General features: G+C 44.6%; 1 protein-coding gene across 1 annotated transcript in view; it reads right to left on the minus strand.

Annotated features, from left to right (window-relative positions):
* The window catches only part of LOC126457894 (calpain-9-like), a 1,049,120-nt gene that overhangs the window by 256,636 nt on the left and 767,117 nt on the right, over positions 1-25,367 (minus strand). The window contains exon 3 of the mRNA XM_050094564.1: positions 2,771-2,951. Coding sequence (XP_049950521.1) covers positions 2,771-2,951 — 181 coding nt within the window. The remainder of the gene's footprint in view (positions 1-2,770; positions 2,952-25,367) is intronic.

The raw sequence follows: 25,367 nt of genomic DNA on the forward strand, positions 1-25,367 counted from the left end.
AAAGAGCACCTTCGAGGACTTCACTTTGATAGTGATGAAGCTGTCCAGGCAGAGCTAAGGTCGTGGCTCCGTCACGAAGTCAAACATTCTACAGTGAGTGTTTCAAGAAACGGTCACTGTTGAGAGAAATGTGTCGAGGGTGAGACCAAGGTATTTGAGGGTTGGAGTGAGTGAGTGACCGGCTATGTTGGGAAATAAATACGCAGCTACCCATAATATTATAAAAATGGATGTATGTATGAAGCTACGAGTGTGCGTATGTTTGTGTGTGTCCCGCATCTCCTACACAACAGGACTGATTTGAATCGAGGCTGGTCCACATATCCCCTACTGTCAGGCGACAATTGCTGTGCGGCAAGAACCACCTACCTATCACATTCAAGAGATATGATGTCATAAACATTGACATGAGTGAAAAACTGCCGCATCATGCATTATGTTTAAATTTATTACTTCTGTACTATTAACTCTATTCGCAATTAATTTCTCAGAGAGTATCCAAGTATGCCGTTAAACGCACCCACGAAATTGTATCATGGTACTACACACAATTCACAAGATATGGCGTCATAAACACTGAGATGTTTGAAAAACTGCCGCATTATGTATGACGTTCAAGTTAATTACATCTTTGCTACTATCTGTATTCGCAACACATTTTGTAGGCAGTATGCACACATGCCCTTTAATGAACCTACACAAATATAGCATTGTATTACACATAGTGCAAGATACATAAAACAGTGAAATGTGTGAAAACAATGCCTCATCATGCACAAAGTTTTAATAAGTTTCTTCTTTATTACTACGAAACTGCTACGGTCGAGTCAACGTAAGGAAATCCACGACGACTTGCAGCAAAAAAAAAAAAAAAAAAAAAGGCTCTGAGCACTATGGGACTTAACATCTATGGTCATCAGTCCCCTAGAACTTAGAACTACTTAAACGTAACTAACCTAAGGACAGCACACAACACCCAGTCATCACGAGGCAGAGAAAATCCCTAACCCCGTCGGGAATCGAACCCGGGAACCCGGGCGGGGGAAGCGAGAACGCTACCGCACGACCACGAGCGACTTGCAGCACTTTTGACATCTTTCGACTGCGAAGTGCAAACGGCTGTAGGCGAAAACAGTAGCCGCCTGTAGAGCAATGACGAGGCGTTGCCACAGAGAAGTGCACAAAATCGCTTTGAAGACGAGCGTAGGAACTGCGTCCACACACTGTGTAGAGACACTGTCCAGGATAGTGTCCCATGCACTTGTACATTACTCATATTTCTTTGTACGACTGTTTCATAATTTCAAATATGTTTTCCAGAATATGTGGAAATACACTGAAGCGCCAAAAGAACTAGTATAGGCTTGCGTATTCAGACGCAGAGATGCGTAAATGGGCATAATGCGGCGCTGCTGTCGGCAACGCCTAGATAAGACAACAAGTGTGCGGTGCAGTTGTTAGATCGGTTACTGTTTGCTTCAATGGCAGGTTGCCAAGATTTAAGTGAATTTGAACGTGGAGTTATAGTCTGCGCACGAGCGATGACACACAGCTTCTCCGAGGTAGCGATGAATTGGGGATATTCCCGCACGACCATTTCACAAGTGCACCGTGAACGTCAGGAATCCGGTAAAACATCAAATCCCTGACATCGCTGCGGCCGAAAAGAGATCCTGCGAGAACTGGACCAACGACGAATGAAGAGAATCGTTCAACGTGACAGAAGTGCAAGCCTTCCGCAAATTACTGCAGATTTCAACGCTGGGCCATCAACAAGTGTCAGCGTGCGAACCATTCGACGAAAGAATTATCGATATGGGCTGTCGGAGCCGGAGGCCCTCTCGTGTGCCCTTGACGACTGCACGCATGACACGAAGCTTTACGTCCCGCCTGGGCCCGTCAACACCGACATTGGACTGCTGATTACTGGAAACATGTTCCCTGGTCGGACGAATCTCGTTTCAAATTGTATCGAGCGGGTGGACGTGTATGGGTGTGGAGACAAACTCATGAATCCATGGATCATACATGTTAGGAGGAACTATTCAAGCTGGTGGAGGCTCTGTAATGGTGTGGGGAGTGTGCAAATGGAGTGATATGGGACATCTGACACATCTAGATACGCCTCTGATGACACGTAAGTAAGCATCCTGTCTGATCAGCTGCATCCATTCATGTCCATTGTGCATTCCGATGGACTTGGGCGTTCCCAGCAGTACAACGCGAAACCCCAAAAGTCCATAATTGATAGAGAGTGGCTCCAGGAACACTCTTCTGAGTTTAAACACTTCCGCTGGCCATCATACTCCCAGACATGAACATTATTGAACATATCTGGGATGCCTTCCGATGTGCTGTTCAGAATAGGTCTCCTCCCCACCAATACTCTTACTGATTTATGGACAGCCCTGCAGGATTCAGATGTCAATTCCCTCCAGCACTACTTAAGACATCAGTCGATTCCATCCCACATCATGTTGCGGCACTTCTGTGTGCTCGTGGGTGCTTTCATGATATTAGGCAGTTGTACAAGTTTCTTTGGCTCTGCAGTGTAAAATTTTTTCGATAGTAGACTACAAACAAGGTTCATTTCTTGTTTTTTTCTGATAGAATATTGCCAAAATGAACACCTGGGCGATGCCAGTTTGTCAATTAATGAAGAATAAAGATGTAGAATGTTGTTTTATTTAAAATGGTTTAAGAGTTTTCATAATAAAAATTCCTTATTGGAGCTAGTCATTTGGGCGCTAGACGGGCAGCGGCGACTCACCGTGGGCCGCAGCCAGACTATGGGGTGCGGCGCGGTCTTCTTGCTGGGCGAGATGGAGCGCGCCGTCGCCGGGAAGTCGGCGTCTTCGAAGAGCACGCCGCGCTCCCGGCACGCCCTGCGCGCCGCCGCGTAGCTGTGGCTGCCCGACGAGCCGGCGCGCGGCCGCTCCGCCGTCCAGTACCTGCCGGCACACACCACCTGCTGCACTCACGGCCTCCACAAACATCTCGCACATCATTTGGTTTTCCGTGGCTCAAGCACACTGTAAAGTTAGTAGGTGGAACTGCAGGAACTTAAAGGAACTGCAGAAGTCCCCTTTTTTTAACAAACACATGCACACAATTGTAAAATAATGCATTTTATTACAAGAGTAGTGATCATCTTCAGCAAAGCAGTCCTATAAACACAAACAATACCGGCGCACCACGAAGTAATTATCCGAGTGGGACGGAAATTAGTACATGTGAGGTACCTCTGCAGACAAACAAATGATTACAATTTCATAAATTTGGGTGATTTATTCAAGACAAAGAGCTTCATACATTGAGCAAGCCCATAACGCGTTGGTCCACCTCTGGCCCTTAGGCCTATGCAAGCAGTTATTCCTCTTACCATTCATTAATAAAGCTGTTCAATGTCCTACTCACGGACATTGCGCCACATTCTCTCCGAATGGCCCCATAGATGGTCAAAATTCGGAGCTGGTTGGAGAGCCAAGCTCATAATGCTCCAAACTTTCTTAATTGGGGAGAGATCCAGCGACCTTGCTGGCCAAGTTAGTGTTTAGCAAGCACGAAGACAAGCAATAGGAACTCTCACCGTGTGCGGGCGGGCATTATATTGCTGAAATGTAAGCCCAAGATGCGCTTTCATGAAGGGCAACAAAACGGGGCGCATAATATCGTTGCCGTACCGCTCCTGCTCTTAACAGAAGTAACACCCCAGATCACCGATCCTGGTTGTCTGGTCATGTGGCGGGCGACGGTCGGGTTGGTATTCCACCGCTGTCTTGGGCGTTTCCAGTTACGTAATCGCTGGTCTTCCGGGCTCTCTTCGCAGCGGGACTATTGACTGGATACAGTTCTGCGCTAGTCAATGAGATTGCATGCCAAGGACTCGTCACTGTGGTGAGATCTGGCATATAGCCCGACAACCAGGAGTGATTGTAGGGTGTCCCATTTCTATTAATGGCAGGACCCCTTTGGTTGTCATCCACGACACCCTCACAGCACAGCGGTACGTCAAAGGTATTCTACGCCTCGTTTCGTTGCCCTTCATAGTAAGCCAGCCTGGGCTTACATTTGAGGAAGATAATGGCCGCCCGCAGAGAGCCAGAGTTTGTACTGCTTGTGTTGCTGCTTGCCAAACTCTACCTCGGCCACATTCTCCGCAGCTGAGAACATTTAGATGCTAATGCAAACGATTCTACACTACTGCTTCAGTGTGTGGAGTCCTTTAGAAGTCTGCATGACAATAAGCATCGAACATTCAAAGACGCGGTGGTGGACCGTAAAAGGGCGGTGTAGCCCACACGAAACTGTTGCAGGTATGCAAGGGGAAATTTAGAGAAACTACATTCATGGAAGACTGTGCAACCATTTTGCTACCACCTCATTTTGTACTGTATAGGGAACATGAGAATGAGATGAGAGAGATAAGGGCTCTTAAGGAGGCATACAGGCAGTCAATCCCCCCCCCCTCCCTACAATAAGTGAATGGAATGGGAAGAAATACCGATAAGGTAGGTACGATGTACTGCCTGCCTTGGCTCCGTTCTCAGTGGCTCGTGGAGCATATACACTCCTGGAAATTGAAATAAGAACACCGTGAATTCATTGTCCCAGGAAGGGGAAACTTTATTGACACATTCCTGGGGTCAGATACATCACATGATCACACTGACAGAACCACAGGCACATAGACACAGGCAACAGAGCATGCACAATGTCGGCACTAGTACAGTGTATATCCACCTTTCGCAGCAATGCAGGCTGCTATTCTCCCATGGAGACGATCGTAGAGATGCTGGATGTAGTCCTGTGGAACGGCTTGCCATGCCACTTCCACCTGGCGCCTCAGTTGGACCAGCGTTCGTGCTGGACGTGCAGACCGCGTGAGACGACGCTTCATCCAGTCCCAAACATGCTCAATGGGGGACAGATCCGGAGATCTTGCTGGCCAGGGTAGTTGACTTACACCTTCTAGAGCACGTTGGGTGGCACGGGATACATGCGGACGTGCATTGTCCTGTTGGAACAGCAAGTTCCCTTGCCGGTCTAGGAATGGTAGAACGATGGGTTCGATGACGGTTTGGATGTACTGTGCACTATTCAGTGTCCCCTCGACGATCACCAGTGGTGTGCGGCCAGTGTAGGAGATCGCTCCCCACACCATGATGCCGGGTGTTGGCCCTGTGTGCCTCGGTCGTATGCAGTCCTGATTGTGGCGCTCACCTGCACGGCGCCAAACACGCATACGACCATCATTGGCACCAAGGCAGAAGCGACTCTCATCGCTGAAGACGACATGTCTCCATTCGTCCCTCCATTCACGCCTGTCGCGACACCACTGGAGGCGGGCTGCACGATGTTGGGGCGTGAGCAGAAGACGGCCTAACGGTGTGCGGGACCGTAGCCCAGCTTCATGGAGACGGTTGCGAATGGTCCTCGCCGATACCCCAGGAGCAACAGTGTCCCTAATTTGCTGGGAAGTGGCGGTGCGGTCCCCTAAGGCACTGCGTAGGATCCTACGCTCTTGGCGTGCATCCGTGCGTCGCTGCGGTCCGGTCCCAGGTCGACGGGCACGTGCACCTTCCGCCGACCACTGGCGACAACATCGATGTACTGTGGAGACCTCACGCCCCACGTGTTGAGCAATTCGGCGGTACGTCCACCCGGCCTCCCGCATGCCCACTATACGCCCTCGCTCAAAGTCCGTCAACTGCACATACGGTTCACGTCCACGCTGTCGCGGCATGCTACCAGTGTTAAAGACTGCGATGGAGCTCCGTATGCCACGGCAAACTGGCTGACACTGACGGCGGCGGTGCACAAATGCTGCGCAGCTAGCGCCATTCGACGGCCAACACCGCGGTTCCTGGTGTGTCCGCTATGCCGTGCGTGTGATCATTGCTTGTACAGCCCTCTCGTAGTGTCCGGAGCAAGTATGGTGGGTCTGACACACCGGTGTCAATGTGTTCTTTTTTCCATTTCCAGGAGTGTATGTAGATGTAGATGTTTGCATCACGTATCATCAGTGATGTTTCTCAAAAAATTTTGCATACATAACAAGTTTATAAATTTAGATTGCTGTAGTTTCAAAACACTTTTGTTACTAATATGATGTGCTTACTTTATTTGTTCCTCATGTCTACATATTTTAAAAAGAAGTCGTCATGTGTTGAATACCTGAGATCGTAATCGAATACAACTGCCCTTTCACAATTCGCTCTGTTCGGCTTTTATAAGCGCACTTTCCTTTGACTGCATTACTTATTCTTAAACCTTTTACTTTAATTCCGTAATATTTCGTGTTCTAGCTGCCTTCACAGAAACTTACTGTAGAAACTGGTGTGAAGTGCGTATAAAATCCAAATGCAGTTTAAGTAACTTACAAAAAGTGGGTTTTTATAACATTTCTCAGTTCCACACTCCTGGCCGCGCCTGTGTTATCGCCCCTTTACGGTACAGCCAGTTTGCGATATCTGGGGGAAGACCGCTTCCTCCAATTTTTGAAACAGGCCGGTCTTTCCCTAATCTTCCCAAATGGGTTGTGCCCAGAGCGTGCATGGCTACGTTAAACGCGTGTGACTGTACATGATGGCTCGTGTTGCCCAACATACGTTGGAAAGCAACTTCTGGAAGCACCTGTGACACCCAGCATCTTAACAGCAGGTGTCATTGGCATTAGTAGCAATTGGCTAACTCAAGTGGCTATGTTCTGCTATGGTGAGTGATTATTAAAATAGCTTCGCGGAGCATTTTTGCAGCTGACATCTTCGAGAGTCGGCCGGCAGCTTATGTGGGACTGAGGAGGCAAGTCGCCGGCCCTGTGGGACGGAGCTGGTGGTTTAACTGTTCACCAAAGTTACTTTTGTAAACATTGACCAGTGTTGTTGGTTCGTATCCATTATTGACTGCAATGTTTAATCAAGTTATCAGCATCGAGATTTTCATCAGACGAAGGAGCAGAAACAGCTCTATGGACGGAACAATGAAAAAAGGCTATTTTTGTGAGAATGAGGATGTGCTGAACAGGACGGCACTATCTGATCAGTGTAGCTATGTTTCCGAAAAATTTTGAAAGAAATTTTGTTATCAACTATTCTTAATGTTAGATCCATATAATTTAAGTGACTGAATTCGTTTTAGAGCTCACATGTGAAAGTAACATCTTCTTGAACTACGTTAATGGGTTTGAAGATGATCAGTGCCGTCATTAGGCCCTCTGCAAATAATAAAAGCGTCATATACATATCTGGAGTATGAAAGAACAGCTACAATGACGGCTGATAAATTTTTAAAAACTTTTTCTTCTGAGGAATTTATGAACATGTTTGCAAGAATACTAGCTAATGGATAACCAACTGCAAGACCGTCGGAATGCTGACACAACTGTCCATTGCAATCAAAATAGTTATATTGGACTACAATTTGCATTAAATTCATGAAGTCAATATGCTCACCAGAAATCCCTTTTTTGCAAACACAAAATTTTTTTTCTATAATATCTAAAATTGCCTATGCAGGTACGTTTGAGTAAAGATTTTTAGTATCGAACGATAGCAGTCTGATATTTTGATCTCATCGTAGGAGGAGGAGGAGATTAGTGTTTAACGTCCCGTCGACAACGAGGTCATTAGAGACGGAGCGCAAGCTCGGGTGAGGGAAGGATGGGGAAGGAAATCGGCCGTGCCCTTTCAAAGGAACCATCCCGGCATTTGCCTGAAGCGATTTAGGGAAATCACGGAAAACCTAAATCAGGATGGCCGGGGAAGGGATTGAACCGTCGTCCTCCCGAATGCGAGTCCAGTGTGCTAACCACTGCGCCACCTCGCTCGATCTCAACGTAGATCCTTTATTTTATTAACGGGATTTTGACTGTTGCAAATTGAATAATTATTTCGAAAGACAAGATTTTTTTTGTAACTTGATATGAAGAAACTTTGCTAGGTAGTTGTAAGGATTGTTTATACTGCCGAAATCTGGCGAATTGTATGATCTATTTTGTAAACTTAACTTCTTATGAAATATTTTATACGGTGAGAGCATTTTGCTCGTAAATGTGTTGGTATGTTACTACATATGATTACAATTCCATCATAAACCTGTTCGGTATGTTAACCATGTATTCTTGGATTTTCTCTATGTTAATAGTTATATAATCTTTTAAAGTATTTATTTGGCTTTTCTGATGAAGACATCAGTAGTCGGTGTCGAAACCAAGTTGAAGAAAAATTTTGTTTGAAGCCGGTTGGCTGTCTTATGATGACTATATTCTTGTACATTTACCTTTTAACAGCCATGTTTCAAAGGGAAATATCAGCATGCTTACAGGTGCCACAACACAAACAAAAAGTGACCGAGAAACACCCAGCGAGAGTTGACAACGCTATAAGCAGTAAAGAAGCACAAGCTGCTCACGTTTTAGCCACTGTGAAAGTGAACTGTTTAGGTGAAATGTGCTCGGAGAAGCCGAAAATTGGACATCTTAATGTGCGCAGGATAATCAGTCACAGTTTCAGGGCGACACATGTGATAACAATATCCCAAAAATTGTAAGGAGAATCAAACAGAAATTTAACATTATGAAACTTGCAACTCAAGAAGTTGTTTCTTACCCAACAATGAAAGAAAAACGTAAAAACTGTAAAATAGTGCTACATCTGGTAACACATTTATTGCTTGCATGCAAGAAACATGTATACAGGCACCTGAGAATGCTTCGCAAATAGAAACAAAGGAAATGTCTCTGGAATAAAAATAAACTGTTGGATGGACAATAATTATAATAATAGAAGGAACTATTATTACTATTTCTTTCTTTCTTTTCTCAGACGCTATGTCTGGTCAAAAATGGAAAGTGACGCAGACCCTGATCAAGCGTCACTTCCTTTTAACTGTACGGTATACGTTAAATTGCATTTAAGAACTTTCGGGTAATTGAACATGTATCAATAATTACGGATTTCTGTAGTTGTACACTCCTGGAAATTGAAATAAGAACACGGTGAATTCATTGCCCCAGGAAGGGGAAACTTTTTTGACACATTCCTGGGGTCAGATACATCACATGATCACACTGACAGAACCACAGGCACATAGACACAGGCAACAGAGCATGCACAATGTCGGCACTAGTACAGTGTATATCCACCTTTCGCAGCAATGCAGGCTGCTATTCTCCCATGGAGACGATCGTAGAGATGCTGGATGTAGTCCTGTGGAACGGCTTGCCATGCCATTTCCACCTGGCGCCTCAGTTGGACCAGCATTCGTGCTGGACGTGCAGACCGCGTGAGACGACGCTTCATCCAGTCCCAAACATTCTCAATGGGGGACAGATCCGGAGATCTTGCTGGCCAGGGTAGTTGACTTACACCTTCTAGAGCACGTTGGGTGGCACGGGATACATGCGGACGTGCATTGTCCTGTTGGAACAGCAAGTTCCCTTGCCGGTCTAGGAATGGAAGAACGATGGGTTCGATGACGGTTTGGATGTACCGTGCACTATTCAGTGTCCCCTCGACGATCACCAGTGGTGTACGGCCAGTGTAGGAGATCGCTCCCCACACCATGATGCCGGGTGTTGGCCCTGTGTGCCTCGGTCGTATGCAGTCCTGATTGTGGCGCTCACCTGCACGGCGCCAAACACGCATACGACCATCATTGGCACCAAGGCAGAAGCGACTCTCATCGCTGAAGACGACACGTCTCCATTCGTCCCTCCATTCACGCCTGTCGCGACACCACTGGAGGCGGGCTGCACGATGTTGGGGCGTGAGCGGAAGACGGCCTAACGGTGTGCGGGACCGTAGCCCAGCTTCATGGAGACGGTTGCGAATGGTCCTCGCCGATACCCCAGGAGCAACAGTGTCCCTAATTTGCTGGGAAGTGGCGGTGCGGTCCCCTACGGCACTGCGTAGGATCCTACGGTCTTGGCGTGCATCCGTGCGTCGCTGCGGTCCGGTCCCAGGTCGACGGGCACGTGCACCTTCCGCCGACCACTGGCGACAACATCGATGTACTGTGGAGACCTCACGCCCCACGAGCAATTCGGCGGTACGTCCACCCGGCCTCCCGCATGCCCACTATACGCCCTCGCTCAAAGTCCGTCAACTGCACATACGGTTCACGTCCACGCTGTCGCGGCATGCTACCAGTGTTAAAGACTGCTATGGAGCTCCGTATGCCACGGCAAACTGGCTGACACTGACGGCGGCGGTGCACAAAAGCTGCGCAGCTAGCGCCATTCGACGGCCAACACCGCGGTTCCTGGTGCGTCCGCTGTGCCGTGCGTGTGATCATTGCTTGTACAGCACTCTTGCAGTGTCCGGAGCAAGTATGGTGGGTCTGACACACCGGTGTCAATGTGTTCTTTTTTCCATTTCCAGGAGTGTATATATAAGTTTGGATGTAGCTGTATTCCATTGATGTACTGGTGGATATTGTGTGGTATGACTCCTGTAGTTGACAGTATAATTGGTATAATGTCAACTTTATCCTGATGCCACATGTCCTTGACTTCCTCAGCCAGTTGGATGTATTTTTCAATTTTTACTCCTGTTTTCTTTTGTATATTTGTTGTATTGGGTATAGATATTTCGATTAGTTGTGTTAATTTCTTCTTTTTATTGGTGAGTATGATGTCAGGTTTGTTATGTGGTGTTTTATCTGTTATAATGGTTCTGTTCCAGTATAATTCGTATTCATCATTCTCCAGTACATTTTGTGGTGCATACTTGTATGTGGGAACGTGTTGTTTTATAAGTTTATGTTGTAAGGCAAGCTGTTGATGTATTATTTTTGCGACATTGTCATGTCTTCTGGGGTATTCTGTATTTGCTAGTATTGTACACCCGCTTGTGATGTGATCTACTGTTTCTATTTGTTGTTTGCAAATTCTGCTTTATCTGTTGTGGTATTGGGATCTTTAATAATATGCTTGCTGTAATATCTGGTGTTTATTGTTTGATCCTGTATTGCAATCATGAATCCTTCCGTCTCACTGTATATATTGCCCTTTCTTAACCATGTGTTGGATGCATCTTAATCGATGTGTGGCTGTGTTAGATGATACGGGTGCTTGCCATGTAGTGTTTTCTTTTTTCAATTTACTTTCTTCGTATCTGTTGACGTTATGTGATCTAAATGGTTGGAGAAGTGGTTATGAAAATGCAGTGATGTAGCCAATGTATTTATATGAGTGATTGCTTTGTGTATTTTGCTAGTTTCTGCTCGTTCTAGAAAGAATTTTCTTAAATTGTCTACCTGTCCATAATGTAGGTTTTTTATATCGATAAATCCCCTTCCTCCTTCCTTTCTGCTTAATGTGAATCTTTCAGTTGCTGAATGTATGTGATGTATTCTATATTTGTGGCATTGTGATCGTGTAAGTGTATTGAGTGCTTCTAGGTCTGTGTTACTCCATTTCACTACTCCAAATGAGTAGGTCAATATTGGTATAGCATAAGTATTTATAGCTTTTGTCTTGTTTCTTGCTGTCAATTCTGTTTTCAGTATTTTTATTAGTCTTTGTCTATATTTTTCTTTTAGTTCTTCTTTAATATTTGTACTATCTATTCCTATTTTTTGTGTGTGTCCTAGATATTTATAGGCATCTGTTTTTTCCATCGCTTCTATGCAGTCGCTGTGGTTATCCAATATGTAATCTTCTTGTTTAGTGTGTTTTCCCTTGACAGTGCTATTTTTCTTACATTTGTCTGTTCCAAAAGCCATATTTATATCATTGCTGAATACTTCTGTTATCTTTAGTAATTGGTTGAGTTGTTGATTTGTTGCTGCCAGTAGTTTTAGATCATCCATGTATAGAAAATGTGTGATTTTGTGTGGGTATGTTCCAGTAATATTGTATCCATAATTTGTATTATTTAGCATGTTGGATAGTGGGTTCAGAGCAAGGCAGAACCAGAGAGGACCTAATGAGTCTCCTTGGTATATTCCACGCTTAATCTGTATTGCCTGTGATGTGATATTATTTGAATTTGTTTGGATATTAAGTGTGGTTTTCCAATTTTTCATTACTATGTTTAGGAACTGTATCAATTTAGGATCTACTTTGTATATTTCCAATATTTGTAGTAACCATGAGTGGGGTACACTATCAAAAGCTTTTTGGTAATCAATGTATGCGTAGTGTAGCGACCTTTGTTTAGTTTTAGCTTGATATGTCACTTCTGCATCTATTATCAGTTGCTCTTTACATCCTTGTACTCCTTTGCAACAGCCTTTTTGTTCTTCGTTTATAATTTTGTTCTGTGTTGTATGTGTCATTAATTTCTGTGTAATGACTGAAGTTAATATTTTGCATATTGTTGGTAGGCATGTTATGGGGCGATATTTAGCTGGGTTTGCTGTGTCTGCTTGATCTTTAGGTTTCAGATAAGTTATTCCATGTGTAAGTGTATCAGGGAATGTGTATGGGTCTGCAATGTAACTGTTAAATAATTTAGTTAGATGTGAATGTGTTGAGGTGAACTTCTTTAGCCAGAAATTTGCTATTTTATCTTTTCCAGGGGCTTTCCAATTGTGAGTAGAATTAATTGCTTGGGTGACTTCATGTTGCAAAATTATCACTTCAGGCATTTGTGGTATCATCTTGTATGTGTCTGTCTCTGCTTGTATCCACCGTGCATGCCTGTTATGTTGTACCGGGTTTGACCATATGTTGCTCCAGAAGTGTTCCATGTCTGTTATGTTTGGTGGATTGTCTATTTTAATGTGTGTGTTATCTATTGTCTGGTAAAATTTCTTTTGGTTTGTGTTAAAAGTTTGGTTTTGTTTCCTCCTATTTTCACTTTTTTTGTATCTTCTAAGTTGTTTGGCCAATGCTTGTAATTTCTGCTTCTTTTCATCTAATTGCTCTATCGCCTCTTGCTGTGAGATTTTACCTAACCTTTTTCGTTTTTTTTCTGACATTTCATTTCTTATAAATTGTGTTAGCTGTCCGGTGTCTTTTCTCAGTTTTTCTATTCTGATCTGTAGCCTGTGTTGCCATGCTGGTTTTGTGGGTTTCTTCTGTGTTTTGGTTGGTTCTGATCTCTGCCTAGTGTGTATATTTAGTGTAGTGAGTGCTCCTATGTAAATCAGTAGTTGTAACTCTTCCATAGTTGTGTTTTCATTTATTTTGTTGTGTATGATTGTGTTGATAGTTTTTATTGTTGTTTCGACTTGTGGGTTATTTGGCGGTCTATGCAAGAATGGTCTAATGACTGTATTTGTGTCTTTGTATTCTATATATGTCAGCTGAAGTTTTTCTTCTATATCTAACATGTGTGTTACTTCGTGTTCTATTTGTGCTTGTTCTGGTGGCTGTCTTAAGATTTCGTTTTCCTCTGATTGTTTAATTGATGCGTGTTGTCCTTTGTTTGTTTGCTCTGGGATGTTTGAGTCCATTACTGTATTTTCATCTTCTTCTGATTGCACATTATTTTGTTCCAGTATTATTATTATTATTAAGGAATTATAATAATAGAAGGAACTAAGGAACGTCAGAAAACAAAAAATTGGCAAGAGTGCCAACCTTAGAAGAATATTGCCCGACCACTCTGCTGAAGTATCCCTCACAGGGATCATAGCATACCTTGAGAGATGTTAGAGTGTATACAGAGGCATAGGACAGTTATTTTTGTCTCACTAACACGTGAATGAGATATTACTTGTAAGAAGTACCCTCCACCATGGAATGTACGTTGGCTTGAGGAGTATAGATGTCGAAGTATATGTTGTCATCTACGCTAATCACACGCTCTTACGACTCTACATTCATACTGCACGAGGGACTGGCAGTAACGTGACCATACGAACAAACACTTATAACTGAACAACGAGCCAAGATTTATTATCCAACAACACTCTTTCTTTTGTTTACTTTCCCCAGTTACAGTGCGCACAAACTCATTACGTGGCAGTAACGTGACCATACGAACAAACACTTATAAATGAACAACACTCTTTCTTTTGTTTACTTTCCCCAGTTAAAGTGCGCACAGACTCATTACTGTCAGAAGCGAGTGTGAATCGTAGCCATAAACTTTGGTGGCCCTAATAGGATTAAATGAAAGGTTTGCGTTGAAGATCATAACAAAGTTCTTCCTAGAGCAGTGCCAGAAACATTAACATTAGAGAGAGCGACAGAGAGAGAGAGAGAGAGAGAGAGAGAGAGAGAGAGAGAGTTAGATTTCACTTCTCTTGTACGTGCTTGGGTTCCGTTTTGAATTTGCAGCTTCTACGTAATCAATAAATTCACTTAAATAAGAAGTATCCGTAAGTCACGAGACATTACTTGAAGTTTACTCCTAGATGTCGCCATGAGGCATAAGCTTCATTAGATACTAATACTGATAAACATGATTATGTAACATCTGTGTATATTTAGTTTCTTAAAGATGGCACTGTGATGACATATGTTCGGTAACGCTTGGTCGTCAATTTAGGTTGATACAGAAGCACATATCTATGTGAAAACATCATTCATGCACTGTTGTGTTGTGAATATGAGAATTTGTGGCGTCACTCGCTTTGTTTCTTGATGCTGGAGCCACTCGAAATTAGCTCCGGGCAAAACACTTCGCTTTTTAGCATGCAGCCTGCGTGAGATATTAATGTCATGCTCACCTCTAAGCAGCGTTCTTATGGACGAAATGATTCCTTCATAGCTACGATAATTTTATTTCTTCGTTTTAAAATCGTCGAACAGAACCATAAATTATAGTCGGATATTATTTTCCCGTAATGTTTCTTGCGCCCTGTTCTGTCTTGCGACGACGCGCCTACACCCAAAAGCCGTGACGGCGTACCGGGAAGAGTTGGCGAGAAAACAAAAGGTTCGCTTTTACATAATCATTTTCTTCGCCTGTCGGTCACGGCTTCCCTTAAACACCAGGCTGAACAGAGAGAAGGGCTTCATTAGCAGGTGCTCAGAATTATTTGCGTAACAGGAAGTATCACGAACCACGCTAACTGACGCCAATTACTGGCGTAACGCTGGGGTAATCACACATCAGCGGCTCTGCGTGGCTTCCGGTGTTTAGGTGAAGAAAGCGACAGAATTACCCAGCACCTAACTGTAATATCGAGTGCGGGGCTGCCTCCTGACGTTTGCTTATGAAACTTGGTTACAGTTTATTGGCCTGCTGTCAAGCTTCAGTCTGGAACAGCGCGACTGCTACGGTCGCAGGTTCGAATCCTACCTCAGGCATGGATATGTGTGATGTCCTTAGGTTAGTTAGGTTTAAGTAGTTCTAAGTTCTAGGGGACTAATGACCCCAGATGTTAAGTCCCATAGTGCTCAGAGCCATTTGAACATGCTATCAAGCCGCGCGCGCGTCGCACTGGCGTCTCTGCTATCGCGTCACTAAAGATGCGCTACTAGAAAGTGTTGTATTCAGGTACATTAAAGGACAGCCAATAGACGCTGTTACTGGCACGTTGCGTCTGTCGCAACAGCCGACGTATTGGAGTTGCAACTTAAGAGACTTACTATAACTGTCCGTACTGAATGCGTCCGTCTTCTTTTTTCTAATTTTACATCGAACACAACGAAGAATCTTGTTTCTTCGGGAACGAACGGCAATAATAAATGATAATATGTCATATTACTATACAGGATGTAAACGACAACTGTTTTAAAACTTATCACTGTGGAGGAGGTGAAGCCGAAACGAACAAATTCATGTAGGACACAGCCCCAAATCGGTGGGCCACAAAATCGACCTACAATGCAGCGCATGCGCAGTGCAAGATTACGGATAAAATCGTCCTTGAATATTGAAAAGCCTTCGTTCTTGCACGCACAGAACGGAAAAATGACGTCTGTGTAAATTTTACCTCAAAATAGTGTGAATTTTAGAGGCGTAACATTAACAATTAAATCGTTTACTTTGTCTGGCATTCTTGCTACGAAACTACCGAGCCAACTTTGGATCATATTGTAAACTCTATTCAGTTCTGCATAATGTTTATGAAAATCTTTTTCTTCCAATGCCGTCAGTGGAAAGTTTAATATAATAATGTTAATTAACTAGCCAGTGGCGTAATAGAGCGAAAGAATATTGAAAATCGCTCGCGACGCCCATGCGCTGCACCTAATGTGGATTTTGTAGGCTAATTTGATGGACCGCAAGTGCGCTATGTCAAATTGCTCTTGGTACCTTGTGAACAGCTATCGTTTACATCCTGTATATATCACATCGATCAGCCCAAATGGAGTAGATACGAGGAGCGAGTCATTCTAGGGAGCCAGCTGGAGTGGCCGAGCGGTTCTAGGCGCTTCAGTCCGGAAACGCGCTGCTGCTACGGTCGCAGGTTCGAATCCTGCCTCGGGCATGGATGTGTGTGATATCCTTAGGTTAGTTAGGTTTAAGTAGTTCTAAGGCTAGGGGACTGATGACCTCAGATGTTAAGTACCATAGTGCTCAGAGCCATTTGAACCATTTCATTCTAGGAATGATAAGTGACGCAAATGGGGAAACGCATCGACATAAGCGGCTTTAACGAAGGTCAGATTGTTATGGCCCGGCAACTGGGAACGAAACGGCGGTGCTGGTGTGCTGTGCACGTGCTACTGTCGTGGACGTCTATAGGACGGAGCTGCAGGGCGGAGGTGCCACGAGTAGGCGGTAGGGGGCCGGACGTCCACCCCTCGTCACAGAAAGTGCAGGTGGGAGGCTCGTTCGAGCTGTAGAGCAGGACGGGCGGCATTCTACGCTGGATCTGTACACAGAGTGCAATGTTGGTACAAGCATACAAGCATAAGTGTTTCGCAGTACACTGCTCAGCGTACATTGTTCAACACGGGCCTCTGCAGCAGACGACCGACCCCTCGTGTTCCCATGTTGATCTAAAAACAGTGCCAATTACCGTTGCAGTGAACAGGATTGTCGAGATTGAACCGTGGATCAGTGAACGGTCGGATGACTCACGTTTCTTGCCACACCATGTTACGGTGGTTCAAATGGTTCAAATGGCTCTGAGCACTATGGGACTTAACATCTGTGGTCATCAGTCCCCTAGAACTTAGAACTACTTAAACCTAACTAACCTAAGGACATCACACAGATCCATACCCGAGGCAGGATTCGAACGTGCGACCGTAGCGGTCACGCGGTTCCAGACTGTAGCGCCTAGAACCGCTAGGCCACTCCGGCCGGCTGTTACGGTGGTGTCAGGATATGCCACCATCTACATCAGTGGATCCCAGCCTTTCTGATTACCTCTGACTGCAATTGGACATTTGCGCCTAACTACACTTTATAATGAAAAAGAATTTTCTTGGAAAACTTTCATTTTTGAAATGACGAAAGATAAAGATGTTTAGTTTCTTTAGACTGTTGATGTTTTATTCGACCACAAACTAATGACAATGAGACGACTGGCGAGCTTTATTTTTAAGAACTTTTCTTTATACACAGCCCAGTCATATTAATCTGACCACCTGTCAAAAGCCTGAATAGCCATCTTTCGCACGGTTGGGAAAGCAGTCAGAGAATATACCGACAGAGTTGTGGCACCAAGCCCACTCCATTGCCGTGGGCAGCTGCACCAGGTTTCTCGATTGAGGATCCATGGCGCAAACAGCCCGTCCAAGCTTTTCCCACAGATTCTCGATTGGGTTTTAACATGGAGAATGTGGTGGCCAGGGAAGTATGGTGAATTCAAGTGGCTCTGAGCACTATGGGACTTAACATCTATGGTCATCAGTTCCCTAGAACTTAGAACTACTTAAACCTAACTAACCTAAGGACATCACACAACACCCAGTCATCACGAGGCAGATGGTGAATTCGTCTTGGTGCTTTCCGAACCACGCCTGTACACAGCGAGTTGTATGGCATGTTGTATTGACCTGTTGGTAGATGCCATAGTGTTACGGAAGAAAAAACTGCAATGGCGTCCTGAACGGTAGATGCATACGTGTTTTGATCCAGTGTGCCTTCGAGAATGACAGATTTTCCCAGAGAATACCACGAAAACTTTCCCCAGATCACAAGACATGCAAGACGGCTACTTTCAAACGTTGCACGCCTTACACACCAACGGCCATCTGTCCGATGGGGCAGAAAATGTGACTGATCTGGAAAGGCCTCTTGTCACCACTCAGTGGACCTCCAGTTGCGGTACTGTTGCACAAATTCCAACCTTCGTCGTCGATGAGCAGCAGTCAGCACGGGGGTGTGAACCTGTCGCCTGTTTATCTGGTTTACAAATGGTTCAAATGGCTCTTATCACTATAGGACTTAACATGTGAGGTCATCAGTCCTCTAGACTTAGAACTACTTAAACCTTACTAACCTAAGCACATCACACACATCCATGCCCGAGGCAGGATCCGAACCTGCGACCATACCAGCAGCGCGGCTCCGGACTGATGCGCCTAGAACCGCTCGGCCACAGCGGCCGGCGCTATCTGGTTTACAAATTTGCGTGCCACTTCGGCTGTTTGATGTGCATCATCAAGATTACGCTTTGTTTGAAATTTCATTATCTTACATGTTTCATTTCTGTAGTACTGTTTGAACTATCCACAGCTTTCCTTGAAATCACTGTCATCTGTGACGCGCATTTTAATGCGCATTACTTTGTACGCTACTACCTGCACGTCCTGCAAATTGGTATCGAGCATCATTGAAATGCACAAACACCAGTTTCTGTAACAAGTGTGCCTTGTCCTCCCTTGAATATCCGCAGTTTTTTCTTATGCACTACACGGTAACATTGCTGCCGAGTTATTTGAAATCTGTTCATTCTACTCTGCTGATGATCTTCAATGTACGTAATTATGTTTAGTACCCGCTCCTTGGCCAACAATTGTTCTTAGCCACATTTCACTGTGGTGGGATTTGTGGCTCCGCGTCCGACAAAGATGATAGGCTACGTCGCTCGATACCTGTTTGCGTATCACTTTCGCTTGTTAAGCACGTATCAGCATTACCGTATTCCTCATGTGCACTGTACACACAGTCTAGCGTAGACGACATCACACATTCCACTGACTCATCTTGAAGAAACGCTAATATTTCATCTGCCACTTCTTTCTCACTCTGCGGGATTGCTCGGGTCCCTTTCTCACGAAATGTCAACACCGGCAAGTGTTCTTGTTGATATAACGCGATGTTTGCTTTGTTTATCGTAGTCATTGCTCTGCTTTGTATCAACGCCACTAGCACTGTAGCACTGTTGTGAGTTACTCGTCAACTGTGCAGTTCAACTACGTTCCGTAGCCTCGTGATGTACTCACCATTGGATACCTCTAGTCCCGACTCCTGTTGCCATTAGCAGCCAATACTGTGGAAGAACGGTAGACAATACGTGGGGCGTCGAATGGGCCTTTTGAGACCTGAGACTCAAGGGGTTCCTTGTAAGTATGGCCCTGACACAGCGCCTCGGTCAGGATGGGAGACGGAACGGGACCGCGGTGCTAGTGTGCCGGGCTGCGGCGCGGCGGCCAGCTGTGGCGTGGTGCGCTGCGGTGTCGCTGGCCCCGGCTTGCCCCGCCGCGACCCACATCGGCCGCAAGGCCAAGGCAGGCCAAGGGCGAGGCCGATACCGCGCTGCACGGCGCTGCGTCGCGCCGCACCGCGCACAGTCGCAGGTAGCACAGGCCGGGGGCCAGACGGGCGGTGAGCGACTAAATGCAGTTAGCCCATTAATCGTACTTACTCTGATAACCGATTATGGGTATCCCGATATTTCTTCCCGTCAATTAATTTTACGGCAACGGCCTTTCCGCAGTGGTTACACCGGTTACCGTGAGGTCACCGAAGTTAAACGCTGTCGGGCGTGGTCGGCACTTGGATGGGTGACCATGCAGGCCGCCATGTGCTGTTGCCATTTTTAGGAGTGCACTCAGCCTCGTGATGCCAATTGAGGTGCTATTCGACCGATTAGTAGCGGCTTTGGTGAAGAATACCATCATAACGGTCGGGAGAGCGGTGTGTTGACCCCACGCCCCTCCTATCCGCATCCTCCACGGAGGATGACACGGTGGTCGGATGGTCCCGGTAGGCCTGGCCTGAAGACGGAGTGCAATTAATTTTACATAACTCATTATTCTTGCGATTAATTATACGCTGAAGAGCAAAAGAAACTGGTACACCTGCCTAATATCGTGTAGAAGCTCCTCGAGGACGCAGAAGTGCCGCAATACGACGTGGCATGGACTCGACTAATGTCAGAAGTACCGCTGGAGGGAATTGAGACCATGAATCCAGCAGGGCTGTCCGTAAATCCGTAAGCGTACGAGATCTCTGTTGAACACCACGTTGTCAGACATTCCAGATATGCTCAAAATGTTCATTTCTGCGGAGTTTGGTAGCCAGCGAAAGTGTTTAAACTCAGAAAACTGTTCCTGGAGAAGCATTGTCCTGCTAGAATTGCCCAAGTCCGTCGGAATGCACAATAGAAAAAAATGGTTCAAATGGCTCTGAGCACTATGGGACTTAACTTCTGAGGTCATCAGTCCCCTAGAACTTAGAACTACTTAAACCTAACTAGCCTAAGGACATCACACACATCCATGCCCGAGGCAGGATTCGAACCTGAGCCGTAGCGGTCGCGCTGTTTCAAACTGTAGCGCCTAGAACCGCACGGCCACACCAACCGGCTGCACAATAGACACGAATGGATGCAGGTGATCAGACAGGATGCTGAGGTACCTGTCACCTATCAGAGTCGTATCTAGACATATCAGGGATACCACATCACGCCAACTGCACATGCGCCACACCGTTACAAAGCCTCCACCAGCTTGAACAGTCCCCTGATGACATGCTGCGTCCATGGATTCATGAGGTTGTCACCATACCCGCACACGTCCATCCGCTCGATACAATTTGAAACGACACTCGTCCGATCAGGTAACGTGTTTCCAGTCATCAACAGTCCAGCGTCGCCGTTGACGGAGGCTTAAAGTTTTATGTCGTGCAATCATCAAGGATACGCGAGTGGGCGCCCGGCTACGAAAACCCACGTCCTTACCTTATCATTCCACCTAATTTTCATTTCTCTGTAACACCACATCTCAAAGGCTTCGATTCTCTTCTGTTCCAGTTTCACTGGAGTCCATGTTTCACTATCATACATTGCTGTGCTCCAAACGTACATTCTTAGACATTTCTTCCTCAAACTGTGGTCTTCCCTTGGCAAAGAATGAACTTTTTGCCATTGTTAGTCTGCTCTTTATGTCCCTCATGGGTTAGTTTGCTGCCTAGGTAGCATAATTCCTTAAATTCGTCTACTTCGTAAACCCCAATTCTTAAGTTTATCGTTGTTCTCATTTCCACTACCTGCGATTACTTTCGTCTTTCTTCGATACTGATACCTCACTCTAGAATCTTTCTTTTATTTCGATAATTGCTTCTTCGAGAAATAGATTAAACAATACGGGCAAAAGACTACATCATTACCTTACACCTGTTTTAATCCTATCACTTGGTTATTGGTCTTCCAGACTCATTGTTAACTCTTCTTCCCTGCATATATTGTATATTACCCGCGTTTCCGTATAGCTTACAATTATTTTTCTCAATATTTCAAATACATTGCATCATTTTACATTGCCGAACTCTTTTTCCAGGTCGACAAATCCATTGAATGTCTCGATTTTTTCTTCAGTCTTTCTTCCATTGTCAACCACGTGAGAACCGCCTCTCTGGACCTTTACCTTTGCTAAAGGTAAACTGATCGTCATCTAACAGATACTCAATCTTTTCCATTCTTCTGTATATTATTCGTGTCACCAGCCTGGATGTATGAGTTATTAAACTGATGGTGTGATAGTTTTCGCAGTTGTCGGGTCTCGTTTTCTTCAGAATTGTGTGGGTGATGATCTTCTGAAAGTCTAATGGTATATCGCCAGTCCGATACATTCCAGGTACCAACGTGAGTAGTCATTTTGTTGCCACTTCCCTCAATGATTTTAGAAATTTCGGTGGATTGTTATCCATCCCTTCCACCTTATTTGATCTTGAGTCTTCCAAAGATCTTTTAAATTTCTGCTTCTAGTACTGGATTCCCTATCTCCTCTTGTTTCTTCTTCTATCACTTGATCAGACAAGTCTTCCTCCTCGTAGAAGCCTTTAATGTACTCTTTCCAGCTATCTGCTTTATCCTCTGCATTTGACAGTGGAATTCCCGTTGCACTCTAAATTTTACCGTCCGTGCTTCCAATTTCACTGAAGGCTGTTTTAACTTTTCTATATGCTGTGTCACTCCTTCCGGTAACCATATGTTTTTCGATTTCATCAAATTTTTCATGCAGCTACTTCGCCTTAGCTTCCCTGTACTTCTTTCTTTGCTAAGTGACTTGTATTTCTATATTCCTGAATTTCCCTGAATGTTTTTGTATTTCATGGAGCAGCTGAAGTATTTCATCTGTTATCCTTAGTTTCTTCGCAGTTACTTTCCTTGTACCTATGGTTTTCTTTCCAGCTACTGTCTTTGCCCTCTTTAGGGATATCCATTCCTCTTCAAGTGAACTGCCTACTGAGCTACTTCTCATCGCAGTATCTACTGTCGCAGAGAACTCCAAGCGTGCCTCTTCATTCCTTAGTACTTCCGTATCTAACTTCTTTACGAGTGATTCTTCTTGATTAGTCTCTTAAACTTCAGTCTGCTCTTCACCATTACTAAATTGTGACGTGAGTCTTTATCTGCTCCTGGGCACGCTTTACAATCCAATATCTGATTTCGGAATCTATGCCTGACCATCATGTAATGTAACTGAAATCTTCCCCGTATCTCCCGGCCTATTGCTAGTATACCTCCTCCTCCCGTGATTCTTGAACAGAGTATTTGCCACTACTAACTGATATTTATTGCAAAACTCAATTAGTCTTTCTTCTCTTTCGTTGCTACTGCCAAGTCCATAATCTCCCATAATCCTTTCTTCTTCTCCTCTTCAATCCCCCATCTCAATTAGATTTTCATTTCAGTAAATCATTAAGTGGTTCTCTGCAAATGGGCTCTCATTAAACTTTGACAAAAAACAGTATATACAGTTCCACACAGTAAATGGAATGATACCATTAATAAATATAGACTTCGATCAGAAATCGGTAGCTAAGGTAGAATATTCAAAATTTATAGGTATGCGCATTGATGAGGCGTTGAACTGGAAAAAACACACTGAAGATCTGCTGAAACGTTTGAGTTCAGCTACTTATGCCATTAAGGTTACTACAAATTTTGGTGATATACATCTCAGGAAATTAGCTTACCACGCCTATTTTCATTCTCTGCTTTCGTATGGCATCATATTGTGGGGTAACTCATCATTGAGTAGAAAGATTGTTCATTGCACAAAAGCGTGTAATCAGAATAATTGCTGGAGCTCATCCAAGATCATCCTGGAGACATTTAAAGAGCTAGGGATCTTCACTGTAGCCTCCCAATATATATATATTCACTTATGAAATTTGAACAATCCGAACGAATTCAAAGGTAATAGCAGTGTACATGGCTACAACACTAGGAGAAAGGATGATCTTCAATACTCAAGGTTAAATCTAGCTTTGGCTCAGAAGGAGGTAAATTATGCTGCCACAAAAGTCTTTCGTCACTTACCTAATAGCATCAAAAGTCTGACAGATAGCCATACAGCATTTAAAAGGAAATTAAAAGAATTTCTGAATGGCAACTCCTTCTACTCATTAGATGAATTTTTGCATATAGTAAGTGGGTAATTTCTCCAGTCCCACCAAAAAAAAAAATATTAAGTGTCATGTAATATTTTGTGTAACGTAATATCTTGTATAGACACCTTTTCTTAAACTGACACGTTCCACATCATTAAAAAGTGTCGTATTCACGATCTATGGAACAAGTACTAATCCAATCTAATCTTTACGTACTGCTTGTGATGTCGACACGTATACCTGAACTATTGTTATCGGTGCTGGTTTGGTGTCGATTCTGATGAGAACAACACTATTACTGAAGTGTTCACCGTAACTTAGTCTCTGCCGTACATTCCTACCCATAACAAATCCTACTGACGTTATTCCATTTTCTGTTGCTTCGAACACCGTTACATTTCGCCCAACATGTGCAGCAGTCCATCGATACGTCCATCGAGCTTCCACAGGCCTATAATGTGACGCTGTTTAAAAACCTGAAGTTACTGAACACGAGCACATACTAGTCTGCAGGGCAGGTTGCACCCTAGAAAAGATAGTGCACGTACTGGTCACCTCTACACTCAGCACAGTTGCTGCATACAGAGTCAAACCAGAGGACTCAGAGACAAACCTCCAGAGCTCCATCTGATCGCCGATGACCGTGACAAATGAATCATTAATACTACAACCCCTCAGTACGCACTTACTATATCCTGGTGCCACTGTTCAGTTTTGCCGGTGTTTGATTTTTTTTCCTTGCAGTGTATGTTACAGGAAACGTCAAGCTAAACTGATATTTCGGTTCTCATTATACGCTAATTTTACCTTAAAGTGCAATTTCATGGGCCCATTCTGTAGAGCAACATCAAATTAAGCTAGTGCAAAAGTGAGTTCTTCCATATTTATGGCCAAATTATTCTACATTACTTCTTGTAGAAACATAAAGTAATTTATAAATAATTTTGCAATAAATACGGCAGAAACAGGTAATTTAGAAATAATTCGTCAATAAATAAGCCAGATGTCAGTCTTATCCTGTTTTAATACTCAGTAGCTGTTTTTAACTAGTACTTGCAACAAGATCTGTTTATTAGAGCTACGTGGGATTTATATCGCAGAGTCAAAATGTCCTGATAAATTGCGGAAGTAATGGATAATAAGGTCCTCTTTTACCTTCTCTTCGAATGTCTGGCGATTTTCAATTCTCTGCCTGGTGTCTGTCGATAACCTGTTAAAGACTTTTCGGCAGTGTAACCGCGCTGATTGCAGGAAGCAGCTGTCGCAGTAATTTCGCTGTGGCGGCCGGTGTCAGTACGTCGGTACAGCCAGCTGGTCTGCAACTGGAACACGCCTGCAGCATTACGGCAGCGGAAGTGGGCAGCGCCTCGGGCACCGGCATGCTAACACGCCTCGGCCTGGCGTGTATAAATAAGTTCTGGCCGCCCAGACGACAGTGCCGGTGAAGCGGGCAACATCGCTATACGGCCGTCTGCTGACGCAGTTGTCCCTCATCCTATAGGATCGGCCGCCGTCCGGTCCGGTGACAGCTCCAACGGGCTTACCGAGCGAGGTGGCGCAGTGGTTAGCACACTGGACTCGCATTCGCGTCCCGCCATCCTGATTTAGGTTTTCCGGGATTTCCCTAAATCGCGTCAGGTAAATGACGAAATGGTTCTTTGAAAGGGCATGGCCGATATCCTTCCCCGACCTAATCCGAACTTGTGCTCCATCTTTAGTGACCTC

This window comes from Schistocerca serialis, chromosome 2 (assembly GCF_023864345.2).
Source record: "Schistocerca serialis cubense isolate TAMUIC-IGC-003099 chromosome 2, iqSchSeri2.2, whole genome shotgun sequence".
Lineage (NCBI taxonomy): Eukaryota > Metazoa > Arthropoda > Insecta > Orthoptera > Acrididae > Schistocerca > Schistocerca serialis.